This window comes from Perca flavescens, chromosome 8 (genome assembly GCF_004354835.1).
Source record: "Perca flavescens isolate YP-PL-M2 chromosome 8, PFLA_1.0, whole genome shotgun sequence".
In the NCBI taxonomy this organism is placed as follows: Eukaryota; Metazoa; Chordata; class Actinopteri; order Perciformes; family Percidae; genus Perca; species Perca flavescens.
The window spans coordinates 7,023,988-7,049,055 of NC_041338.1; the positions used below are offsets into that span (position 1 = coordinate 7,023,988).

General features: G+C 39.8%; 2 protein-coding genes across 6 annotated transcripts in view; both read left to right on the forward strand.

The window, feature by feature from the left end:
• Positions 1 to 339: 339 nt before the first annotated feature.
• The window catches only part of LOC114559750 (myosin heavy chain, fast skeletal muscle-like), a 63,756-nt gene continuing 39,027 nt past the window's right edge, over positions 340 to 25,068 (forward strand). The window contains exons 1-41 of one of the 2 annotated variants that reach the window (XM_028584589.1): positions 340 to 409; positions 546 to 586; positions 835 to 1,056; positions 1,133 to 1,276; positions 1,375 to 1,531; positions 1,625 to 1,652; positions 1,741 to 1,837; positions 1,944 to 2,036; positions 2,126 to 2,189; positions 2,315 to 2,413; positions 2,507 to 2,610; positions 2,720 to 2,858; positions 2,971 to 3,089; positions 3,777 to 3,926; positions 4,026 to 4,196; positions 4,287 to 4,587; positions 4,689 to 4,756; positions 4,860 to 4,947; positions 5,075 to 5,192; positions 5,278 to 5,401; positions 5,760 to 5,896; positions 5,980 to 6,235; positions 6,316 to 6,558; positions 6,643 to 6,819; positions 6,903 to 7,048; positions 7,142 to 7,232; positions 7,332 to 7,721; positions 7,820 to 7,946; positions 8,076 to 8,194; positions 8,281 to 8,477; positions 8,873 to 9,056; positions 9,164 to 9,329; positions 9,471 to 9,595; positions 9,691 to 9,999; positions 10,093 to 10,296; positions 10,404 to 10,529; positions 10,606 to 10,776; positions 10,866 to 10,970; positions 11,067 to 11,162; positions 13,426 to 13,557; positions 13,788 to 13,887. In XM_028584589.1, coding sequence (XP_028440390.1) covers positions 850 to 1,056; positions 1,133 to 1,276; positions 1,375 to 1,531; positions 1,625 to 1,652; positions 1,741 to 1,837; positions 1,944 to 2,036; positions 2,126 to 2,189; positions 2,315 to 2,413; positions 2,507 to 2,610; positions 2,720 to 2,858; positions 2,971 to 3,089; positions 3,777 to 3,926; positions 4,026 to 4,196; positions 4,287 to 4,587; positions 4,689 to 4,756; positions 4,860 to 4,947; positions 5,075 to 5,192; positions 5,278 to 5,401; positions 5,760 to 5,896; positions 5,980 to 6,235; positions 6,316 to 6,558; positions 6,643 to 6,819; positions 6,903 to 7,048; positions 7,142 to 7,232; positions 7,332 to 7,721; positions 7,820 to 7,946; positions 8,076 to 8,194; positions 8,281 to 8,477; positions 8,873 to 9,056; positions 9,164 to 9,329; positions 9,471 to 9,595; positions 9,691 to 9,999; positions 10,093 to 10,296; positions 10,404 to 10,529; positions 10,606 to 10,776; positions 10,866 to 10,970; positions 11,067 to 11,162; positions 13,426 to 13,557; positions 13,788 to 13,808 — 5,793 coding nt within the window. In that variant the 5' untranslated portion in view covers positions 340 to 409; positions 546 to 586; positions 835 to 849 and the 3' untranslated portion in view covers positions 13,809 to 13,887. Of the gene's footprint in view, positions 410 to 545; positions 587 to 834; positions 1,057 to 1,132; positions 1,277 to 1,374; positions 1,532 to 1,624; positions 1,653 to 1,740; positions 1,838 to 1,943; positions 2,037 to 2,125; positions 2,190 to 2,314; positions 2,414 to 2,506; positions 2,611 to 2,719; positions 2,859 to 2,970; positions 3,090 to 3,776; positions 3,927 to 4,025; positions 4,197 to 4,286; positions 4,588 to 4,688; positions 4,757 to 4,859; positions 4,948 to 5,074; positions 5,193 to 5,277; positions 5,402 to 5,759; positions 5,897 to 5,979; positions 6,236 to 6,315; positions 6,559 to 6,642; positions 6,820 to 6,902; positions 7,049 to 7,141; positions 7,233 to 7,331; positions 7,722 to 7,819; positions 7,947 to 8,075; positions 8,195 to 8,280; positions 8,478 to 8,872; positions 9,057 to 9,163; positions 9,330 to 9,470; positions 9,596 to 9,690; positions 10,000 to 10,092; positions 10,297 to 10,403; positions 10,530 to 10,605; positions 10,777 to 10,865; positions 10,971 to 11,066; positions 11,163 to 13,425; positions 13,558 to 13,787; positions 13,888 to 25,068 lie in introns of those variants that run through there. The other variant, XM_028584590.1, reaches the window with a different exon arrangement.
• LOC114559751 (myosin heavy chain, fast skeletal muscle) overlaps positions 15,374 to 25,068 on the forward strand; it is a 48,722-nt gene continuing 39,027 nt past the window's right edge. For 3 of the 4 annotated variants that reach the window (XM_028584591.1, XM_028584592.1, XM_028584594.1), the window contains exons 1-2: positions 15,374 to 15,595; positions 15,672 to 15,815. In XM_028584591.1, coding sequence (XP_028440392.1) covers positions 15,389 to 15,595; positions 15,672 to 15,815 — 351 coding nt within the window. In that variant the 5' untranslated portion in view covers positions 15,374 to 15,388. Of the gene's footprint in view, positions 15,596 to 15,671; positions 15,816 to 15,901; positions 16,059 to 16,151; positions 16,180 to 16,267; positions 16,365 to 16,469; positions 16,563 to 16,651; positions 16,716 to 16,796; positions 16,896 to 16,981; positions 17,086 to 17,188; positions 17,328 to 17,439; positions 17,559 to 20,201; positions 20,352 to 20,448; positions 20,620 to 21,092; positions 21,394 to 21,520; positions 21,586 to 21,737; positions 21,826 to 21,957; positions 22,076 to 22,165; positions 22,290 to 22,630; positions 22,768 to 22,849; positions 23,106 to 23,218; positions 23,462 to 23,545; positions 23,723 to 23,805; positions 23,952 to 24,047; positions 24,139 to 24,350; positions 24,741 to 24,859; positions 24,987 to 25,068 lie in introns of all 4 variants that reach the window. The other variant, XM_028584596.1, reaches the window with a different exon arrangement.

Here is a 25,068-nt window from a genome sequence, read left to right on the forward strand (position 1 = left end):
TAAGCATGACTGAAATGTGAGATGCTATGCAACTTAATTCGGATGAAAAGCATTCTGTGTTCATCACTGGGATATGTTCAGAAACAATTTGGAGAAGCCTCATAAAAATCTGTTAAAAAATTATATGTAAAAACAAATATATGCAAAACAAATTCTGTTATGTTGATATGTCAAAAAAGTAATCAAGCAATATTTAGAAAGGGAAAAGGGAAACTGGCATTAATGGCTAAATTCCAAAACACAAGACATGTACTTGGAACACCTGTTCCCATCGATGTCTGCTATCCACACCACATTTGGCATGTATCCTTGTATAGCTTTGCTGTGTAAGCACACTCAATATATAAGGAGTCAGGACAGGATGAAGCTGTGTGTGGTAAAAGAGCCTTGGAGGAGATTTCAGCTTGTGGTAAGCTTATCTTGTACCTCCTTTAGAGCATTTCAATGTAATACTTAGTTTGAAAAATTAATTGTTAACATATTTGATGAACAAACCTTGCTTTCATACTTTCACCAACTGAAAATATGTGATATGCTCTCAACAGGATTGTGGAATATATCAGAATTTTGACAAAGAGTGGGTCAGGTATGAACATTTTTCAAATATCTTTAATTTGTATATATCTTGCGAAATATTTCATTAAGGATTTTTTTATCTGATTTCTTCAAAAGCTAAAATATTTTAATGAGCTAAGGTGAACTCAAAAGGTAATGCAAATAAATCAATTTGATAGGGATATACAGTAGGGTAGAGTAACTCTGTAATTCTGGGCTGTTCAGTCACATGGCTTAAAGAATATATAAATAAAACTGTTATTTATAATTACCTCACAGAAGTAAACTGCCATAATGAGTACGGACGCGGAAATGGCCATTTATGGCAAAGCTGCCATTTACCTTCGTAAGCCAGAAAAGGAGAGAATTGAGGCTCAAAGTGCACCATTTGATGCCAAGAGTGCCTGCTACGTGGCCGATAAGGAGGAGCTGTACTTGAAGGCAAAAATCCTCAAGAAAGATGGTGACAAAGTCACCGTCGAAGTCCTGACCACTAAGGAGGTTAGTATCATTAAGTCAGAGTCAAATAGGAGAATCAATATGATCAGTTCTCATTGTGACAAATGTCCTGTTCCAGGAGAGGACAGTTAAAGAAGCTGACGTCCATCCAATGAACCCTCCCAAGTATGACAAGATTGAGGACATGGCCATGATGACCCATCTCAATGAAGCCTCTGTGCTGTATAACCTCAAAGAGCGTTATGCAGCATGGATGATCTACGTAAGACAATCTGCCTAATGAGAAAAGAGAACTATTGCAAATTGCTATACTTATAGGTAACATAAATGTAACTGTTGAATCTCTATGATCACTTTCAGACCTACTCTGGGTTGTTCTGTGCTACTGTGAACCCCTACAAGTGGCTCCCAGTGTACGATGCTGAATGTGTAGCTGCCTATAGAGGCAAGAAGCGTATGGAGGCTCCACCCCATATCTTCTCTGTCTCTGACAACGCTTTTCAGTTCATGCTCACTGGTAAGTTATTACCATGGCAATGTGGAATTTATCAGTATATGACGTTTCCGTTGCAGTAAAACATAGTTACTTATTTTGTTTTTGCATTAACAGATAGGGAGAACCAGTCTGTCTTGATCACGTAAGTTTGTTACATCTACATTTGTTGACTTTGTTTAGCATAGTCAAATATCTTGATCAAATTCTTAAAAGTCTATATCTATACCTAGTGGAGAATCTGGTGCTGGAAAGACTGTGAACACCAAGCGTGTCATCCAGTACTTTGCAACAATCGCAGTTGGTGGACCGAAGAAGGACACATCAAAGGTATGTTATTGTATGATTATAATTCAGGGTTCTTCCTCTATAGAATATTTTTCAAGGAGGAACAATAAAGTCACTTTCTGACTGTAATTCTGAACCTGGATTATAGGGGTCACTGGAGGATCAGATTATTGCAGCCAATCCCCTGCTGGAGGCCTATGGTAACGCCAAAACAATTAGGAATGACAACTCTTCTCGTTTTGTAAGTATGGAACGATTTCTACACATGAAAGAGGTCTTGTTACAGATTGCCAATGTGGAGGGACATTAAAAATCCTTTGTTCCAAACAGGGTAAATTTATCAGAATCCATTTTGGTGCAACTGGCAAACTGGCTAGTGCTGATATTGAGACATGTAAGTAATACATAGTATACTCATAAATATTATGTATTCTCAGTATACTAGTAAATACTCATAGTACATACAAACGATTGGAATTGACAACTGGCCAGATTGTAATGTATAAACAATATTTGTAGATCTGCTGGAGAAGTCTAGAGTGACATTCCAGCTTCCTGATGAAAGAGGCTATCACATCTTCTTCCAGATGTTTACCGGCCACATACCTGAGCTGATTGGTAAGAAGAATGAGATGTTGCACATTGTTTAACCTACTTGTTTTAAAATAAAACAAAGGTTCTGACGTTTTCCCCATTTTTTTTTATCTCCAGATATGGCACTCATCACCACCAACCCCTACGACTTCCCCATGTGTAGCATGGGTCAGATCACTGTGGCCAGCATTGATGACAAAGTTGAGCTGGAAGCCACTGATGTGAGTGATCTTCATTTAAAAATCATTAAATATATCAACATCAATTTTGCTCTTTTAAGTGCATTTTTCAAAAGTGATTTTGTTTTGTGTGGACCTCTTTTGAATTCAGAATGCCATTGATATCCTGGGCTTCACAAATGAAGAGAAGATGAGCATCTACAAGTTGACTGGTGCTGTGCTCCACCATGGTAACATGAAGTTCAAGCAGAAGCAGCGTGAGGAGCAGGCTGAGCCTGATGGCACAGAGGGTGAGTACTGAATGTCAGCTCAGAGTGAATAGCTTGGAAAAAACAGTAATACAGTTCTTAATCACACTGGTTTCTGTTCATATCATGATGGAAATCTCGGAACTATTTTCAGAGGCTGACAAGGTTGCTTACTTGCTGGGTCTGAACTCCGCTGACATGCTCAAGGCTCTGTGCTTTCCCAGAGTGAAGGTCGGAAATGAGTATGTCACCAAGGGACAGACTGTACCTCAGGTAAACATGAATTATCAATATCCTACTATTTAAAAACAGATTAGTTACGTTAGTTTTACTAAAATAATGTTAAAAAAACGGGTTTATTAGAAAATAGTAATGCAATGGCAGTTCATTACTACTTACAATGACTTATACATTGAATGCATAATGTAGAATAGGTCTAGGACCATCTTAGGTGTTGATATTGATATTTTGGATCTTTAGTGTCATGTATCTCATTAGAAGAAGTTCAAAATATCAGTAATCCATTATTTTACAAAACAGTTGACTGACTTCAAAACACACCCTTGTTTACTATTATTATTATTTATTACATTTATATAGTGCTTTATCATAGACACTCAAAGCGCATTTTGGGGGAGGGGGGGGTGGGGACTGCTCTCTAACACCACTAATGTGTAGCACCCACCTGGGTGATGCACGGCAGCCATACAACGCCTTGCGACGCCAGACGCCAGAACGCTCACCACACATCAGGGGAGGGGAACATATTTTTAGTGGTGGGGGAAACCGGAGAACCCGGAGAAAACCCACGCAGACACGGGGAGAACATGCAAACTCCACACAGAAAGGCCTGGATTTGAACCCAGAACCTACTTGCTGTGAGGCCACAGCACTAACCACTGGGCCACCGTGCTGCCGTACATCCTTGTTTACATCCTTTTCATCCTTTTCAATATTCAGGTGAACAATTCAGTGACAGCCCTGGCCAAGGCTATCTATGAGAGGATGTTCTTGTGGATGGTCGTTCGTATTAACCAGATGTTGGACACTAAACAAGCAAGGCAGTACTTCATTGGTGTCCTGGATATTGCTGGTTTTGAAATCTTTGACGTAAGCTTCATTTCAAACAATTCAGAAGCTGATACTTTTCATGACAGAATCATTCTCATCGCCTGCATGAGATTAAACTAATAATTTGTCCCCTCACAGTTCAACACCTTGGAACAGCTGTGCATCAACTTCACCAATGAGAAACTGCAACAGTTCTTCAACCACACCATGTTTGTCCTGGAGCAAGAGGAGTACAAGAAGGAGGGTATTATCTGGGAGTTCATTGACTTTGGCATGGACTTGGCTGCCTGCATTGAGCTCATTGAAAAGGTAATATCGTCATTTGGTGATTATAGGTAATTGTTCTTAATTTTACTTAAATGTATCACTTAATGACATACTTTTCCAACTTTTTTCAAGCCCATGGGCATCTTCTCCATCCTTGAAGAGGAGTGCATGTTCCCCAAGGCCACAGATACATCCTTTAAGAACAAGCTGTATGACCAGCACCTTGGCAAAAACAAAGCATTTGAGAAGCCTAAGCCAGCCAAAGGCAAGGCTGAGGCCCACTTCTCCCTGGTGCACTACGCCGGTACCGTGGACTACAACATTATTGGCTGGCTGGAAAAGAACAAGGATCCACTGAATGACTCCGTCTGTCAGCTCTACATGAAATCCTCAGTGAAAGTGCTGGCTATCTGCTTCCCTCCTGCCGTTGAGGGTATGATAGTAACTGCTTATACTTTATATTTTTAACTAACTGTAGCATGTGCTTGTGTAAATTTTGTCGCATTCTTATATAAAATGTCTATGTAAAAACAGAAACTGGTGGCAAGAAGGGAGGCAAGAAGAAGGGTGGTTCTATGCAGACTGTGTCTTCACAGTTTAGGGTAAGGTTTAACATTGCAAATTATCTTAAATATAATATCTCAACTCATGCTCAAACTCACAGTTGTTACATGCATTAAAAAACTCCCCATTTTGGATCTACAGGAGAACTTGGGCAAGCTGATGACTAACTTGAGGAGCACCCATCCTCACTTTGTGCGCTGCCTGATTCCCAATGAGTCAAAGACTCCAGGTACATAGAGAACATGATCTCAAGAGATATTTTGAGGAGTGATTTGTTTTGTTGGTATGGTTTACTTAATTATAGAGCCTAACTATTTATTCACAGAAGTTGTTTTTAAGAAATGTCCTTTTTACAGGTCTGATGGAGAACTTCCTGGTCATCCACCAGCTCAGGTGTAACGGTGTGCTGGAGGGTATCAGAATCTGCAGAAAAGGTTTCCCCAGCAGAATCCTCTATGCTGACTTCAAGCAGAGGTATCAATTGATATTTTAATATAATTTTGATACAGATTATCAAAAGAAAATGCTCACACTGACCTTTTCTTTCTTTCATAAAAAGGTACAAGGTACTGAATGCCAGTGTCATCCCTGAGGGCCAGTTCATTGACAACAAGAAGGCTTCAGAGAAGCTGCTTGGGTCAATTGATGTAAATCATGATGAGTACAAATTCGGACATACAAAGGTAAACACCTCACTTTCCCTTTTTTACTGACAAATAATGAACGAGGAGGTGAGGTTGTTCAGTCCAGCGTGTTTGCTTGTTTTTCTGTTAATTATATATGTATGATATCTGTTAATATAAAGTAGAATATCTCAAAACTACTTGCGTGATTGTACAGTTTGGTGCCAAGGAACAAGTAATGTATTTTAATTATAGAGATATAGTAGCCTGAATGTTGCCCTTTATAAAACACCTTTGCCTTAGAAACCCTGAAACATGTGGGGTAGGTGAAAATCGTTTTTAGTTTTTGTTTTACAGGATGTTAAGTATTCACTATCTGAGTTCTTTCTAAATTAATTTTTATTTTGTGTTTGATCAGGTGTTCTTCAAGGCCGGTCTGCTGGGTGTCCTTGAGGAGATGAGAGATGAAAAACTGGCAACTCTGGTCACCATGACTCAGGCTTTGTGCCGTGGTTACCTCATGAGAAGAGAGTTTGTGAAGATGATGGAGAGGAGGCATGTTGAAAACAGCTCATTCTGAATGATGGTATGAAAAATCACTAACAATTTTGCCAATAACAGCTACTTCTTGTCCTCAGGGAAGCCATATATACCATCCAGTACAATATCCGCTCATTCATGAATGTCAAACACTGGCCATGGATGAAGGTGTACTACAAGATCAAGCCTCTGCTGAAGAGTGCTGAAACTGAGAAGGAGCTGGCAAATATGAAGGAGAACTATGAAAAGATGAAAACTGATTTGGCTTCTGCCCTGGCCAAGAAGAAGGAACTGGAGGAGAAGATGGTGTCCCTTCTGCAGGAGAAGAATGATCTGCAGCTGCAAGTAGCAGCTGTAAGTACACGTCGACAGACAGTTGTGCTTTTCATGTTTTTCAAAGTTGATGTTAAAATCTATTTCATAATTTTAACTAGGAAACAGAGAATCTGTCAGATGCTGAAGAGAGATGTGAGGGACTTATCAAGAGTAAGATTCAGCTGGAGGCCAAACTCAAAGAGATAACTGAGAGACTGGAGGATGAAGAGGAAATCAATGCTGAGCTCACTGCCAAGAAGAGAAAGCTGGAGGATGAATGCTCTGAGCTCAAGAAGGATATTGATGACCTGGAGCTTACCTTGGCCAAAGTGGAAAAAGAGAAACATGCCACAGAGAACAAGGTTTGTAAATAATAATCTGTCCATCATATAAAGTAAGGTTATAATGATGACCGTTTAAAGACAAGATCTTTCTTGCACAATTAGGTGAAGAACCTGACTGAGGAGATGGCCTCTCAAGATGAGAGCATTGCTAAGCTGACCAAGGAAAAGAAAGCCCTTCAGGAGGCTCATCAGCAGACTCTTGATGACCTGCAGGCAGAGGAAGACAAAGTCAACACTCTGACCAAGGCCAAGACCAAGCTTGAGCAGCAAGTGGATGATGTAAGTTTACAAAGTCTCTTGCATTGGCAAAGCAAGACTCTTCTTCTTGAATGTGATAATTAAAAACTCATCTTATTTCTTAGCTTGAGGGTTCTCTGGAGCAAGAGAAGAAGCTCCGTATGGACCTTGAGAGAGCCAAGAGAAAGCTTGAGGGTGATCTGAAACTGGCCCAGGAATCCATCATGGATCTTGAGAATGACAAGCAGCAGTCTGATGAAAAAATTAAAAAGTAATGTAGTTTTTGAATTTGTACAGCAACCATTCTTTTAAAATGTGTGGTCATCTGCATTAACTCTATGTACTTTATCTATAATTGTCACAGGAAGGACTTTGAAATCAGTCAGCTCCTTAGCAAGATTGAAGATGAGCAGTCACTGGGTGCTCAGCTTCAGAAGAAGATCAAGGAGCTTCAGGTGACATATCGCATTACACAAAACCATTCCGCATGTTTTTCAAATTTTGTGTTTCAAAAGTGAAAGTTTACTGAAAGACATCACATCTATATTCAACAGGCTCGTATTGAGGAACTGGAGGAGGAGATTGAGGCTGAGCGTGCTGCTCGTGCCAAGGTTGAGAAGCAGAGAGCTGACCTCTCCAGGGAACTTGAGGAGATCAGTGAGAGGCTGGAGGAGGCCGGTGGTGCCACTGCTGCTCAGATTGAGATGAACAAGAAGCGTGAAGCTGAGTTCCAGAAGCTCCGTCGTGATCTTGAGGAGTCCACTCTGCAGCATGAAGCCACTGCTGCTGCTCTTCGCAAGAAGCAGGCTGACAGCGTTGCTGAGCTGGGAGAGCAGATCGACAACCTCCAGCGTGTAAAGCAGAAGCTTGAGAAGGAAAAGAGTGAATACAAGATGGAGATTGATGACCTCTCCAGCAACATGGAGAATGTCGCTAAAGCAAAGGTACACAATGAGTTACATGCTATTTTGTTACCAATTAGTAAAAAACGTAAATATTATGAATACAAGCTCATCAATGATCTCACCTCTCTCTTCCTTAGGGAAATCTTGAAAAGATGTGCCGTACTCTTGAGGACCAACTCAGCGAACTGAAGACCAAGAATGATGAAAATGTCCGTCAAATCAATGACTCGAATGCACAGAAAGCACGTCTCCTGACAGAAAATGGTATCTAAAACTTTTATGCTGAATGATCTGAATGAAATGGTATCTACAAGATATCAGTGAATGATCTGTTGTGTATGTTTTTTGAACAAAGTGACATAAACTAATGTATCATGACATCTTTCACACAAGGTGAGTTCAGCCGTCAAGTTGAAGAGAAAGAAGCTCTTGTCTCCCAGCTGACCAGAGGCAAACAGGCATTCACACAGCAGATTGAGGAACTGAAAAGACAGATTGAAGAGGAGGTTAAGGTAAGAAACATTTAAGTAAGTGTGTATTGGAATTATGCATTTGGGATTCTGGAATTTTGTAAATTCAATCATATTTCTTACACCAGGCCAAGAATGCTCTTGCCCATGGACTGCAATCAGCCCGCCATGACTGTGACCTGCTGAGGGAGCAGTTTGAGGAGGAGCAAGAGGCCAAGGCTGAGCTGCAGCGGGGAATGTCCAAGGCCAACAGTGAGGTGGCTCAGTGGAGATCTAAGTATGAAACTGATGCTATCCAGCGCACTGAGGAGCTTGAGGAATCCAAGTGAGTAACATTCAAACAATTCAATGGTCAGTTAAGAAGTGTAGCATTTTAGCATAACTCAACTGACAACTGCATCACTTGAATCAATATTTGTATTAAATAGATTTCGAAATACATATTTTACTGGACACATATATAGAGGTTTACTCCATGACGCAGGGTTCAATTCTGTGCTGCGGCCCTTTGCTGCATGTCATTCCCCCTTTCTCTCTCACCTTTGATGTCTTTAGCTGTCCTATGAAAATAAAGGCCTAAAAATGCCTCACAAGATAATGTAAAAAAAAAGAAAATATATAATTTCTAACATTTGAGTATTTGCAGTAGACACATTTTACTTAGGCTTCCTGTAACATCATAACTTTTAATGGAAAACAAATCTTACCTTTTTCAAACAGGAAAAAGCTGGCTCAGCGTCTTCAGGAGGCTGAGGAGCAGATTGAAGCAGTGAATTCCAAGTGTGCTTCTCTTGAGAAAACCAAACAGAGGCTCCAGGGTGAGGTGGAGGACCTCATGATTGATGTGGAGAGGGCCAATGGGCTGGCTGCCAACCTGGACAAGAAGCAGAGGAACTTTGACAAGGTAGCATTGTTTACTTTGTATGGCCAAGACATACATACAATGCAATATATTTATATGTCTTCATATTGCTATATAACCAACTGAACTGTATTAATGGTGTTATTCAGGTGCTGGCAGAGTGGAAACAGAAGTTTGAGGAGGGTCAGGCCGAGCTCGAGGGAGCCCAGAAGGAGACTCGTTCACTCAGCACTGAGCTGTTCAAGATGAAGAACTCTTATGAGGAATCTCTGGATCAGCTGGAGACCATGAAGCGTGAAAACAAGAACCTGCAACGTGAGTTCCAAATTATGTTACAGTTAAATTGTATTTAACACATGTATTTTTTATACCGTATTTAACACATGTTAATAAAAATAAAGTATATATATATTATATGTTTTAAGGCTAAACAATATAAAACATTTATCTCTGCAGAGGAGATCTCAGATCTGACTGAACAGATTGGTGAGACTGGCAAGAGCATCCATGAGCTGGAGAAGTCCAAGAAGCAGGTGGAGACCGAAAAGTCTGAGATCCAGACAGCACTTGAAGAGGCTGAGGTAAAAAAAACTATTATTATTATATTATATAAAAATAATATAATAAAAAAAGGTATGAAGAAAGAGATTAATTTTTCATTCTTTGATATCATCAGGGAACTCTGGAACACGAAGAGTCTAAGATCCTGCGTGTCCAGCTGGAGCTCAACCAGATTAAGGGTGAGGTGGATAGGAAGCTGGCAGAGAAAGATGAGGAGATGGAGCAGATCAAGAGGAACAGCCAGAGGGTGATTGACTCCATGCAGAGCACTCTGGATTCTGAGGTCAGGAGCAGAAACGATGCCCTGAGAATCAAGAAGAAGATGGAGGGAGACCTGAATGAGATGGAGATTCAGCTGAGCCACGCCAATCGCCAGGCCGCTGAGTCCCAGAAGCAGCTGAGGAATGTGCAGGCACAGCTGAAGGTATTGTTAGACACAGAGTTGCTGCACAGACTATGATCAGTGCAGATAGATTTTGGCATTCATGTGAATATTGTCCGGATATTTTTTCACTAGGATGCACAACTGCACCTCGATGATGCTGTCAGAGCACAGGAAGACTTTAAGGAACAAGCTGCTATGGTGGATCGCAGAAACGGTCTGATGGTAGCAGAAATCGAGGAACTTAGAGTTGCTCTGGAACAGACAGAGAGAAGTCGCAAAGTTGCTGAGCAGGAGCTGGTGGATGCCAGTGAGCGTGTTGGACTTCTGCACTCTCAGGTGAACGAGCCCAATCATTTCTTCAATAATTAAAAAATCTAAAGACAATTTAAATATCATGTGAAAATCAGGCATGTGATGACTAAAATGCCTTTTTTGCCTTTTAGAACACAAGCCTTCTGAACTCCAAGAAGAAGCTTGAGGCTGACCTGGTCCAGGTCCAGGGTGAAGTGGATGACACTGTTCAGGAAGCAAGGAATGCAGAGGAGAAGGCCAAGAAGGCCATCACTGATGTAGGTTTACATTTCATTTGTTCTTATTTTCACTTACCTGATATTTCTAATTAACATTTCATACTGCCTCCTCTAGGCTGCTATGATGGCTGAGGAGCTGAAGAAGGAGCAGGATACCAGCGCTCACCTGGAGAGGATGAAGAAGAACCTGGAGGTAGCTGTTAAGGACCTGCAGCACCGCCTGGATGAGGCTGAGAACCTGGCCATGAAGGGTGGCAAGAAGCAGCTCCAGAAACTTGAGTCCAGGGTAAGAAATTCACATTAAGAATTTGCAGAGCTAAAGAAAGACTTATGGAAAAGAAAGATGGATTCTTATTAGTGTCTTGGTTTTTGAAGGTGCGTGAACTGGAGGCAGAGGTTGAAGCTGAGCAGAGACGTGGAGGAGATGCCGTTAAGGGTGTCCGCAAATATGAGAGGAGGGTGAAGGAGCTCACCTATCAGGTACAGTTACTTTGATAGTAAACAGTTATAGTACAACAATTATGTAATACACTTTCCATTAAAAACACACATGCAAATCTATATTGCCTCTTACAGACTGAGGAGGACAAGAAAAATGTCGCCAGGCTGCAGGATCTGGTTGACAAATTGCAGCTGAAGGTGAAGGCCTACAAGAGGCAGGCTGAGGAGGCGGTAAGGACAATATATTATAATCATAAATAATAATAATAGTGAATGTAACTTTTGTAGGACCTTTTATCTAACTTTAAAGCATGGAATCTCTGCATGTTTCTGAGTGTGTCTGTCCTACGCATATCTCGAAAACTGTTAATCCTATCTGCTTCCCACTTGGCGGGTGCATTGCTGGGTACCCAATGACATGCCTAATTTGGACTTGAGACGTGCAATGGTAATAAACTGGAATAAATAATAAATAAAGACTAAATTAGCATAGACCACTCCGTGCAGCTTCGGGGACAGGGTTTCAGGGCTCTGGAGGGCTTTATCTCTGAGTCAGAATGTATTCTACAGCGGAATACCAGCGACTAATACCCCTATTTGGAAATTAATACCTCCACTAAATGGATTTCACTTTGTTTCTGACCACGGACAGTGGCTATTTCAGTTTTTTTATATTCTATCTTTGGGTGGGCAACACATTGATTTATAATATTACTAGTTAGTGTATCTAAACACACACGTTTATTTTGCTTTTGTTAAAGCTTTGCTAGCTACCCAACTTTTAAAATTGTAATGTTAACTATTGGCCAAAATGCACATTAACTTGACAGTGTTTCCTCATAATTAGATTTTATTTGCGGTGGTAGCTGACAGGCGGGCGGATTAAATAGTAGTGCATATAAACTGAATTGTACTAACTTGAGGAGATGGACAGAAACAAGTCACTTAGTTTGGTTTCTTTAAGCCTGCTTGCCATTTCTCAACGAAAGGACGGTCAAGGAGAGAATGTGCTGCATTTAGCTGTTTCCCGGGAACGGACGAGAGAGTGTGAGAGAGAGAGAGAGAGAGAGAGAAGGAGAGAGGGATGCGCGCAATCAGCTGTTTCTCAGGAAGAGAGAGAGAGAGGGAGGGAGAGTGAGAGAGAATGTGCAGCAATCAGCTGTTTCTCCATGAGAAGAGAAAGAGAGGGAGAGATATGTTGCTATCAGCTATCACTTCCCCTCACCCTGAGCCCAGCTAGGTAAAAACAAATTACCCTATGACAAGATAGATTTCACCAGTGGCTGAAAGGTGGCCAATCAGATTTCAGGGAAGGCCATGGCCCACTGGCCTCCCCCCTCCCTTCGCTTCTGACCATGTATGCTGGTTATACTACTGTTACAACCGAACTCTTCTTCATTTACCTGGAGTCAACGAGCACAAGCGGATATCGTGCAGAAACAGGCCACTCTGCCATTGCGACTCAACTTGTGTAAGTTTACCAACTTATGACACTAATAACGTACCATTGGCAAAATATCTACTTTATTTATTTCTTTTTAAGAAAAATGTAAAATATGTAAAGAAAACCTGATATTTTGTGAGTAAAATTAATATCTGCAATGTAAAAAGTAATATTTCTCTGTCAGATAAATATAGTAGTATCAATATGTTCCACTGAAGTAGAAGTATTACAGGAAGTCAGTAGCATACAGCTGCGTTGCATGTTTTCTTAATGCTTTGGGGGCCTTTTTCTAAGTCTGGGTACGAAGTTAGAATAGTAACATATTCAATATTTTTCATATCTAAACATCATTATACATCTATGGCTGTTTGGGGCCCCAGGCAGTTGCCTTACTTGCCTATAAGACTGCTCTAGTTTTTTTTCCTTGTGACCCAGTGTATTTCACAATTTCATTAGGATCCAAGAAAGAGCAGTGTTGAGTGTGAAGTTGATTGTATAACCGGTTCTCGAAAAAGTGGCAAGCAGCAATACCACAGGCCAAGAACCATAATACCAAGTTATCGGCCTGTTCCGAACAGTCACAGGCACTATGCTAGTACAAGACATGCATCAAAAAGTGCTTGAACACAAAGGAAATTACTTCAAAAACTACAAAAACAGGGAATCAATACCAGAACAGGAATAGAATACCATAGAATGTGAAAATAGAATTATAATAAAACACACCTGTCAAAAGCGAAAACAAGATAAAATAAGATTACAATAGAATAAATTGAATGTATAATGTAAGATAGAAGGTAAAACCCACTGAATAAAAATGAAATAAAAGTTAAGACACTAACACTCACATCAACCCTCACTCTGACCAATGATGGACCTTCTTCACTCCGTGACAGAGGGACAAAGTTTCAAGATCCAAGGGCTGGTTTCTACAGTCCACCCAAAATAATCTACATTTTAAACACTGAAAGCTTGGCAGATTTATTGCACACAAAGTAGACTTTTGGTCTTTTAGGACATTCAAAAATGTCAATCTCTATGTTTTTTCAGGAGGAGCAGGCCAACACTCATCTATCCAAGTGCAGGAAGGTCCAGCATGAGCTGGAGGAGGCTGAGGAGCGTGCTGACATCGCAGAGTCCCAGGTCAACAAGTTGAGAGCAAAGAGCCGTGACTCTGGCAAGGTAAATATTCACGTCAGGTTTATGAAAATGAAATCAAATGGAATTCCTGCTACTCCATTTTATGTCAAGCAATACTTAAGTTATGACTGGAAAAACCATTGTCATTATTGCCTAAAGCTTGATGAAATTAACGACGAAACAAAACTTTTAGGATTAAAAGATTTATTATAACTTGTATGATGTGTTTGTAGATGCATATGCACTTTAACGTATTGTTTTATTTTTTCCAGGGAAAAGAGGCAGCTGAGTAAAGCACTTCGGCTGACGGCTGTTTCTAATCATATAATATGATGTGAAATATACCACAATAAAATAGTTTTTGATTTTAAATTGCATTGTCTGTGTTATTTGATGTAACCATGTCCTCTGAGAGCAAATGTGAGATTTGGATCATTTGTGATACAGCTAAACAAAATGCTAAAATCTTTATTGGAATGGCTGGCTACAATATAAATTAAATCAAGAACACTTTTGGATCCCTCAGGAGAAGTTGGTGAAACTGTTTGAGGAGAAGGGAATAGGGGTATGACTATTGTCACTGTACTCCGCACTTGAAACATTTTGAATGAAAAGGGGCTCAATTCAAGAAAGATTTTCGTTTAGAAGCTTTTTTTAGAGGCCAGCACTTTTGAATAAGAGAGTTCAATGAACTCTGGCATCCAAGAAAGCCACCTTGAGTGCTCACCCTTTGCCTTAATCCAAATGCAAACAGCTACAGAATGTGAAGAGTGGACTTATGTGTTTGATAGAAATGTTTATCAAAAATCTCATACATACTTTAGAGATTAAACAACCTTAAGATTCTGAGTTCACTTCTTCTATCAGATAAGAAAGGGGAGTTGCCTGGACAGAGGACTAACTGAAATTGTTCAAAGAATCTTTGTTGTTTTTAATTGTTTCATTTTTTTTCCTTATTGATAGTGTCTTTACATTACTGATTCTTGCTGTGATTGTTTAGTGTTAACGCCTCATGCTGCAACAAAACTGAAAATCTCAATGATGTATTATGTAAATTGTATAATCGCAATAAGATTGTGTAAATTTAAAATTATGACAAAACTTATACAACAACAACATATATTTATGAGGGGTGTTCAAGAGCCTAAAATAAACTTGAATTGAAGTAAGGAGTAAGCAAAAATAAAGACCTGGCCATACTAAGTGAAACCTGAAACATCACAACAGATCTTTTTATAAGTCTGCCTATTTGTCTTACCACATTTGGTATGCATACCACATTTAACTTTTGCTGTGTCATGAAAACCTGATTCAATATAAAGGCTATTTGTGGACACAGAGTGTGATACCGAAGACCTGGGAGTACCTGCTTGTGGTAAAACAATGCTCTCCTAAGCTTGAGATCATTTTCATTTGTTCTTTCTTTAAGTAATAAGTTATAACTTTTATTAATTATTATTATTGATCTTGTTTTTACACCTTCTCTGACGAAAAAAACAGTTTTGAACAGGATTGGTGAATACTGTTGACAGAGAGGTCAGGTAAGGACAACTTTTAAATGTTTAACTTTTCTTTATAAGCACATATGCAAAATATTTTTCATTAATTGAGTGTCCTCCATAATTCATCCAAATGCTTTGACAAAACTAAACAATAGTTCAGTATTTATTCTCAGTAACAACTAAGTCTGAAAAGGATTCAGTAACTTTGAAGTCAAAGCCCACCTGTAACAATACCCAGACATGGTTTCAGTTCGGATATGTTTACTATACAGCAGAATTTCAAGTTTAAGTGCTATTTAATTGCAAAGAAGAAATCATTAGTCTAAGATGGCAGATCCTTTGTAATTATCTAACAGACATCAGCCGCCACCATGAGTACAGATGCAGAGATGACCATTTATGGCAAAGCTGCCATTTACCTTCGTAAGCCAGAAAGGGAGAGACTTGAGGCTCAAAGTACACCATTTGATGCCAAGAGTGCCTGCTATGTGACCGATGTCAAGGAGCTGTACTTGAAGGGAAAAATCATCAAGAAAGATGGTGCCAAAGTCACAGTTGAAGTCCTGGACACTAAGGAGGTTAGTATCATGAAGTCAGAGTCAACTGAGAGAATCAATATGATCAGTTGTCATTGTGACAAATGTCCTGTTCCAGGAGAAGACAGTGAAAGAAGCTGACATCTATCCAATGAACCCTCCCAAGTATGACAAGATTGAGGACATGGCCATGATGACCCATCTCAATGAAGCCTCTGTGCTGTATAACCTCAAAGAGCGTTATGCAGCATGGATGATCTACGTAAGACAATCTGCCTAATGAGAAAAGAGAACTATTGCAAATTGCTAAACTAGAGTTAACTGTTGAATTTCTATGATCACTTTCAGACCTACTCTGGGTTGTTCTGTGCCACTGTGAACCCCTACAAGTGGCTCCCAGTGTACGAAAATGAATGTGTGTGTGCCTATAGAGGCAAGAAGCGTATGGAGGCCCCACCCCACATCTTCTCTGTCTCTGACAACGCTTATCAGTTCATGCTTACTGGTAAGTCATTACCAAAACAATGTAGAATTTATTAGTATATAAGGTTTCTGTAAAGCACAGTTGTATTATATTATTTTGTTTCTTATTCAATAGATAGGGAGAACCAGTCTGTCTTGATCACGTGAGTTTGTTACATTTACATTTGTAGACTTTGTTTAACATAGTCAAATATCTTGATCAAATTATTATAAGTGTATGTCTATACTTAGTGGAGAATCTGGTGCTGGAAAGACTGTGAACACCAAGCGTGTCATCCAGTACTTTGCAACAATCGCAGTTGGTGGAGTAAAGAGGGATGCATCAAAGGTATGTTACTTTATGCTGAGTACAATTCAGGGTTCTTCTGTATGAAATTTCTTTCCAGGGGGAAAAAGTAATTTTTTTAATAGCAATTCTAAACCTGGATTATAGGGGTCATTGGAGGATCAGATTATTGCAGCCAATCCCCTGCTGGAGGCCTATGGTAACGCCAAAACTATTAGGAATGACAACTCTTCTCGTTTTGTAAGTATGGAACAATTTCTACACATGAGAGAGGTCTTGACACAGATTGTCAATGATGAGGGACATAAAAAATTCTTTGCTCCAAACAGGGTAAATTCATCAGAATCCATTTCGGCACAACTGGCAAACTGGCTAGTGCTGATATTGAGACATGTAAGTAATACTACTCATAGTACATACAAACGACTGGAATTGAGAATTGGCCAGGCTGTGATTTATAAACAATATTTGTAGATCTGCTGGAGAAGTCTAGAGTGACATTCCAGCTCCCTGATGAAAGAGGTTACCACATCTTCTATCAGATGATGACTGCACACATACCTGAGCTGATTGGTAAGCAGATTGAGATGTTGCACATTAAACCTACTTGTTTTCATACAAAACAGATGTTCTGGCATATTGACCTTTTTTATCTCCAGATATGGCACTCATCACCACCAACCCCTACGACTTCCCCATGTGTAGCATGGGTCAGATCACTGTGGCCAGCATTGATGACAAAGTTGAGCTGGAAGCCACTGATGTGAGTGATCTTCACATCAAAATATTTAAAAACATTTTTGCATTAAATGCAATTGCATTTTCCTAAAGTGAATATGTTTTGTGTGGACCTCTTCTGAACTCAGAACGCTATTGATATCCTGGGCTTCACTAACGAAGAGAAGGTTAGCATCTACAAGTTGACTGGTGCTGTGCTCCACCATGGTAACATGAAGTTCAAGCAGAAGCAGCGTGAGGAGCAGGGTGAGCCTGATGGCACAGAGGGTGAGTATTTAATGTCAGCTCAAAGTGAATAGCTTGGGAGCAACAGTAATAAAGATCTTAATCACACTGGTGTCTGTTTACATCATGATGGAAATTTCTGAACTATTTTCAGAGGCTGACAAGATTGCTTACTTGCTGGGTCTGAATTCCGCTGACATGCTCAAGGCTCTGTGCTTTCCCAGAGTGAAGGTCGGAAATGAGTATGTCACCAAGGGACAGACTGTACCTCAGGTAAACATGAATTATCGATATCCTACAATAAACAGATTAGTTATATTAGATCTTGTAAAACATTGTAGCCAATGGCTTATTAGATAATAGAAATGCAATGGCAGTGTAATTACAATCTATTACTACTTTTGATTAGTTTTATTCATTGAATGCTAAATGCACAATGTAGAATAAGTGAAGGACCATGTTAGATTTTATATTTTCACATATATCACATCAATCTCACCCTTGACAAGGCACTTTCTTGGGTCCTGAGCAATACACCTGCCATGTCATGGTTGCATCCTCTAGCAATGCTGGGGTATATAGTAATTTGCTAACAGCTAGCTATTTGGGACAAGGCTATTTCCAGGTAGAAAAGTTTTCATTCCAAAAGTTACATTCCCTTTCTTCTCCTGTTTTATGACTATACTGTAGAGAGCAACAGAGAGGGAGCTGTAACCAGCGTGCTGTTCAGCAGTGTAACAGTTAATAGGGGTCCCCTCTCAATGGATTACTCAGTAGAGCTTGCGCAGGACTGTTTTCTTAATCCCCTCCTGCCTGTCCCGGCTGGATTTCTGACCATTATGGCCTGCTCCTGCAATATGTGTGTTCTACTCCCACCCACACCCATAAACATTCTGACCAGTTGTGGGATGAACTAAGCACTTTAATAATTTGCTAAGTACTGCACTATAAAGGTCTGAGTGACTTGTACGTTACCTGAGTATTGCTATTTTAGGCTACTTTATACTTACTTACTGTACAGTATACGCTACTACATTGCAGAGGAACATATTGTATTCTTTACTCCACTCCACGTTATTTGACAGCTATACTTGCTTTGAAGATTTTTGCTAATATAAAATATAATTAACTAAAATTATATTATAGATTAAGCTACCCAGCAGTATAAAAAATAATTACCAACTGCAACATGAAAGTGAATAACATATAGAGTATTTTTGCAACGTAGTGTTGTTAAAAAATTAATACTTCTTCCACCACTAATTATGACCATGCATACATGGATGGTCTTTTAAAGGGGTGATAGAATGATTATATAGGGTATTTCACACTGTTCCTTAAGGTCTTCTAATGGGGTATGTAACATTGGTTGGGCTGAAAATGGCCTGGTTGATATTTTATTGGCCCTTATGCATCCCTGTGTTTTGGCCTTATTTGTAACAAGAGCTTTTCTTCCAAATATGGTATGCTCATGAATATTTAGATGAGCTGCGCGCTGATTGGTTGAGCGAATCCCCATACACACACATTAGAGATGCGACGGAATCTCATATTCCAGACACTGCAAAGTTTCTTTACCAAATTCACTTCTGAGACATTTTTATGCGAGAAATCAACTATATAAAGCTCAAATATGGGTCGTTTTATGAAAATTGATGGCTAATTGCAAATTTGGTAAGACATGTCAGGCTTTAGGAGCTCCACACAGTCTGACGAGAAAGCGGCAGCCTGCTGGGCTCCATACCCAGAGCAAAGTCACCCTTTGTGGATTACTGCCTTACCGGGGCTCCGCGGCTGGCTGGCGGCATAACTAAAATATATTTACTGTTTGAATTTCGTCACGACACTTATATCAAAGCTACCCCAAGGTCATACAAAGCTAACAAAAGCTAACAGTCCGATTTGAATTTAAGGCATTTTTATGAACGTGAGGATTCTTGTTAGGAGGAGCATCTAGCTAGCTATGTGTCCCATTCAATACAATGGGAAAATATCGCGGCTAGCTAGCTACAATTTTGGCATAACTATAGTATATTTACAGTTTGAATTTCGTCATGCCACTTATATAACCTCTACCCCAAGGTCTTATAAAGCTAACAATGGTGTCCGATTTCAATTTAATGACTTTTTGTGAACACTAGGGGTTTTGTTAGCTGTGACTGTCCCTTCAATCCTATGTGTACAGATTGTGGCTAGTTAGCTTCATTTTCTGCGTAATTAGAGTATATATATATATATATATATATATATATATATATATATATATATATATATATATATAGTATATATTGATAGAGCTCCATCCAGCTGCAGGCTCTATCAATGAGACACAGGGACAAGAGGCGTTTATTTCACCGATCGTTTGTTTAAATAACTTCTATAATAATTTCTTTGTGTGACAAAGAGAGAGACTAGAGCTAAATGAGGAGGAGCCGCCGAGTTGACGTCAACTAGGCAGCTCGTTGAGATTTGCCCGTTTTCAAAGGCAGTTTCAAATTGTGAGATTTGCAGAAGAAAGAGGTGTCAATGGGATTTTGAGGTTCTATGTATGTCCTAGTTACCCACTAAACTGTCATTATTCAACTATGACAAGATAAAATCGGTTTTGCATTCTATCACCCCTTTAAAAGCTTCATGCCACTTTACAGATAGGCTTCTAAACGACACAGAGAAGATTAGCATGGACCCTTCATGCAATTTGCACCAAGTTCGACAATGGATCCGCGACAATACACCTACCAAGTGTGAAGTAAATCTGATGAACAGTTCTCCAAATAGCCTATGTGAAGGACAAACAGAAAGACAAAAAAAAAACAGATAGACATAGATTTCTTGCTTTATAGTTGGATTAGAAGTAGTTGAAAATACCAGTAATCCATTATTTTACGGTTGACTGACTTTAATCAAATTATTCAGGTGATGAACTCAGTGACAGCCCTGGCCAAAGCTATCTATGAGAGGATGTTCTTGTGGATGGTCGTGCGTATTAACCAGATGTTGGACACAAAACAAGCAAGGCAGTACTACATTGGTGTACTGGATATTGCTGGCTTTGAAATCTTTGACGTAAGCTACATTTTGAACTATTAAGGAGCCGACTTTTCATGACAGAATCATTCTTATTGCCTACAAGGGATTCAACTGATTATTTGTCCCCTCACAGTTCAACACCTTGGAACAGCTGTGCATCAACTTCACCAATGAGAAACTGCAACAGTTTTTCAACCACACCATGTTTGTCCTGGAGCAAGAGGAGTACAAGAAGGAGGGTATTATCTGGGAGTTCATTGACTTTGGCATGGATTTGGCTGCTTGCATTGAGCTCATTGAAAAGGTAATCACTTAATTTGGTGATAATATATAACTAGTGCAGTGCCCATTCCAATCATGCCTTTGGAATGGGCTGATTGCTTGGCCTCCTGTATTGCTGCTTGTAGCTTTCTCCAGAACTATTGTACTCCGAACTTACAGAGGGACCCCAAAGCACCTACTGCATACTACTGCCTTACCGTGTACTCATCATTTAGAGGAAAACATTGTACTACTACATTAACCTGACAGAAAACGTTGCAGATTCAGATTTTAGCAGAGTAGACAGCAATCAGTTTAAGATGGATGAATAGTTTTTGGCATGACACCAGTAGCTGGTGAATTGCAATCAATGAGCCTTGTAGCGATGTAGCAACTCCTCGGCCCAGCTACTGTACTGCGCCTGTAGTGCACAGATTTCCCGATTTATAGATAGATTGTTCTTAAATTTGACTTGACGTATCACTTAATGACATACTTCTTCCCACTTTTTTCAAGCCCATGGGCATCTTCTCCATCCTTGAAGAGGAGTGCATGTTCCCCAAGGCCACAGACACATCCTTCAAGAACAAGCTGTATGACCAGCATCTTGGCAAAACTAAAGCATTTGAGAAGCCTAAGCCCACCAAAGGCAAGGCTGAGGCCCACTTCTCCCTGGTGCACTATGCTGGTACCGTAGACTACAATATCAATGGCTGGCTGGAAAAGAACAAGGATCCACTGAATGACTCCGTCTGTCAGCTGTACCAGAAATCCCCAGTGAAACTGCTGGCTATCTGCTTTCCTCTTATTGTTGAGGGTATGATAGTAACTACAGTAAATTAAAACATATTTTTAAGTTATACTGTATGTTTTTTTACAAACTTCAGCATGTGTTAATGTATATTTTATTTGTCATTCTAATTCATGCCTACTTAAATCAACAGATACTACCAAGAAGGGAGGCAAGAAGAAGGGTGGTTCTCTGCAGACTGTGTCTTCACAGTTTAGGGTAAGGTTTATACTGTGTGTATATATATATATATATAAATATATATATATATATATATATATATATATATATATATATATATGTACCAGCATAGTGCATATCAGTTTATGTTGTTGCATGTCATGACAAGACTCCCCATTTTGGATCTATAGGAGAACTTAGGGAAGCTGATGACTAACTTGAGGAGCACCCATCCTCACTTTGTGCGCTGCCTGATTCCAAATGAGTCAAAGACTCCAGGTATATAGAGAACACAATCTCAAGAGATTCTTTGAGGAGTGGTTTTGTTTTGTTAATATTGTTTATAAATTGTGCTGCTTTAACAAAGATATGATTCAGTCAAAGAAGTAATCAAGAAATATATTTTTACAGGTCTGATGCAGAACTTCCTGGTCATCCACCAGCTCAGGTGTAACGGTGTGCTGGAGGGTATCAGAATCTGCAGAAAAGGTTTCCCCAGCAGAATCCTCTATGCTGACTTCAAGCAGAGGTACCAATGGATATTTTAGAAGAATTTTTTGATACAGATTATTAAAAAGGAAATGCTCACACTGACCATTAAATTGCTTATAAAAAAAAGGTACAAGGTACTGAATGCCAGTGTCATCCCCGAGGGCCAGTTCATTGACAACAAGAAGGCTTCAGAGAAGCTGCTTGGGTCAATTGATGTTAATCATGAAGAATACAAATTCGGACACACCAAGGTAAACACTTTGCTTTCCTTATTTTACTGACAAATAATGACCAAGTAGGTTAGGTTGTTCAGTCCAGTTTTTTTCTGTTAACTATGAATGTATTATATATGTTATTATATTAAAGTGAATATCTAGAAACTACTTACGTGATTGTAGAGTTTGGTGCCAAGGAACAAGTGATTTATTGTTATTATAGAGCCAGAGCGGAATGCATGTGGCCATTTAAAAAACACCTTTGCCTTAGAACCTCTGAACCATGTGGGGTAGGTGAACATTTTTTTTTTTCCGGGGTGTAAAGTATTTATTATTTGAGCTCATCCTACATTCATTTTTATTTTGTGTTTGATCAGGTGTTCTTCAAGGCCGGTCTGCTGGGTGTCCTTGAGGAGATGAGAGATGAAAAACTGGCAACTCTGGTCACCATGACTCAGGGTTTGTGCCGTGGTTTCCTCATGAGAAAGGAGTTTATGAAGATGATGGAGAGGAGGCATGTTGAAAACAGCTTATTCTGAATCATGTTATTAAAAACACTACCAATATTGTCCATAACACCTATTTCTTGTCCTTAGGGAAGCCATATATACCATTGAATACAATATCCGCTCATTCATGAATGTCAAACACTGGCCATGGATGAAGGTGTACTACAAGATCAAGCCTCTGCTGAAGACTGCTGAAACTGAGAAGGAGTTGGCAAGTATGAAGGAGAACTATGATAAGATGAAAACTGACTTGGCTGTTGCCCTTGCCAAGAAGAAGGAACTGGAGGAGAAGATGGTGTCCCTTCTGCAGGAGAAGAATGATCTGCAGCTGCAAGTAGCATCTGTAAGTAAACTTTTAACAGACAGTTCTGCTTTTTCATGTTTGATTTGTTTCTGCTGGTTGTGTTAACAGTTAATGTACTCAAATCAACTTCTATGTTCATACAAATGAACTAGGAATCAGAAAATCTGAATGATGCTGAAGAGAGATGTGAGGGACTTATCAAGAATAAGATTCAGATGGAGGCCAAACTGAAAGAGACAACTGAGAGACTGGAGGATGAAGAGGAAAGCAATGCTGAGCTCACTGCCAAAAAGAGAAAGCTGGAGGATGAATGCTCTGAGCTCAAGAAGGATATTGACGACCTGGAGCTTACCTTGGCCAAAGTGGAAAAAGAGAAACATGCCACAGAGAACAAGGTTCGTAAATAATAATCTGTCTATCAGATTAAGTAAGAATATAAGTATTTCTGTTAAAAGACAAGATCTTTTTTGCACATTTAGGTGAAGAACCTGACTGAGGAGATGGCCTCTCAGGATGAGAGCATTGCTAAGCTGACCAAGGAAAAGAAAGCCCTTCAGGAGGCTCATCAGCAGACTCTTGATGACCTGCAGGCAGAGGAAGACAAAGTCAACACTCTGACCAAGGCCAAGACCAAGCTTGAGCAGCAAGTGGATGATGTAAGTTTACAAAGTCTCCTGGATTGGCAAAGCAAGAGAATTCTTCTTGAATGTGATGGTTAAAAACTCATCTTATTTCTTAGCTTGAGGGTTCTCTGGAGCAAGAGAAGAAGCTCCGTATGGACCTTGAGAGAGCCAAAAGAAAGCTTGAGGGTGATCTGAAACTGGCCCAGGAATCCATCATGGATCTTGAGAATGAGAAGCAGCAGTCTGATGAGAAGATCAAAAAGTAACGTAGTTTTTGAAATGTACAACAACCATTCTTTTAAAACTTGTGGTCAACTGCATTAACTCTTCCAATGTACTTTATCTATAACTCTCACAGGAAGGACTTTGAAATCAGTCAGCTCCTTAGCAAAGTTGAAGATGAGCAGTCACTGGGTGCTCAGCTTCAGAAGAAGATCAAGGAGCTCCAGGTGACATATGGTTTTACAGAAACCATTCTTGCAAATGTTTCCAATTTGTGTATTAAAAGTAAGGGTTTGAATCCAACCTGCTGCCCTTTGCTGCATGTCATGCCCCATGTCTCTCCCTCTTTCATGTCTATCCACTTTCATGATAAAAGGAAAAAGCCCCAAAAAAAATCTTAAAAAAAAACTAAAATGTGTATCACATCTATATTCAACAGGCTCGTATTGAGGAACTGGAGGAGGAGATTGAGGCTGAGCGTGCTGCTCGTGCCAAGGTTGAGAAGCAGAGAGCTGACCTCTCCAGGGAACTTGAGGAGATCAGTGAGAGGCTGGAGGAGGCCGGTGGTGCCACTTCTGCTCAGATTGAGATGAACAAGAAGCGTGAAGCTGAGTTCCAGAAGCTCCGTCGTGATCTTGAGGAGTCCACTCTGCAGCATGAAGCCACTGCTGCTGCTCTTCGCAAGAAGCAGGCTGACAGCGTTGCTGAGCTGGGAGAGCAGATCGACAACCTCCAGCGTGTAAAGCAGAAGCTTGAGAAGGAAAAGAGTGAATACAAGATGGAGATTGATGACCTCTCCAGCAACATGGAGAATGTTGCTAAAGCAAAGGTACACAATGCATTACATGCTATTTTATTACCTGAAGAGGTATACTTATTTGGGTAATAAATTAGGTAATTAATATTAAAGATAAATCCTGATCACTGATCTCATCCTCTTTTCCTCAGGGAAATCTTGAAAAGATGTGCCGTACTCTTGAGGACCAACTCAGTGAACTGAAGACCAAAAATGATGAAAATGTCCGTCAAATCAATGACACAAGTTCACAGAGAGCACGTCTCCTGACAGAAAATGGTATCTCCAAGTTATCAGTTAATGATCTGTTGTGTATGTTATTGAAAAACGTGACACAAACTAATGTATCATGACATCTTTC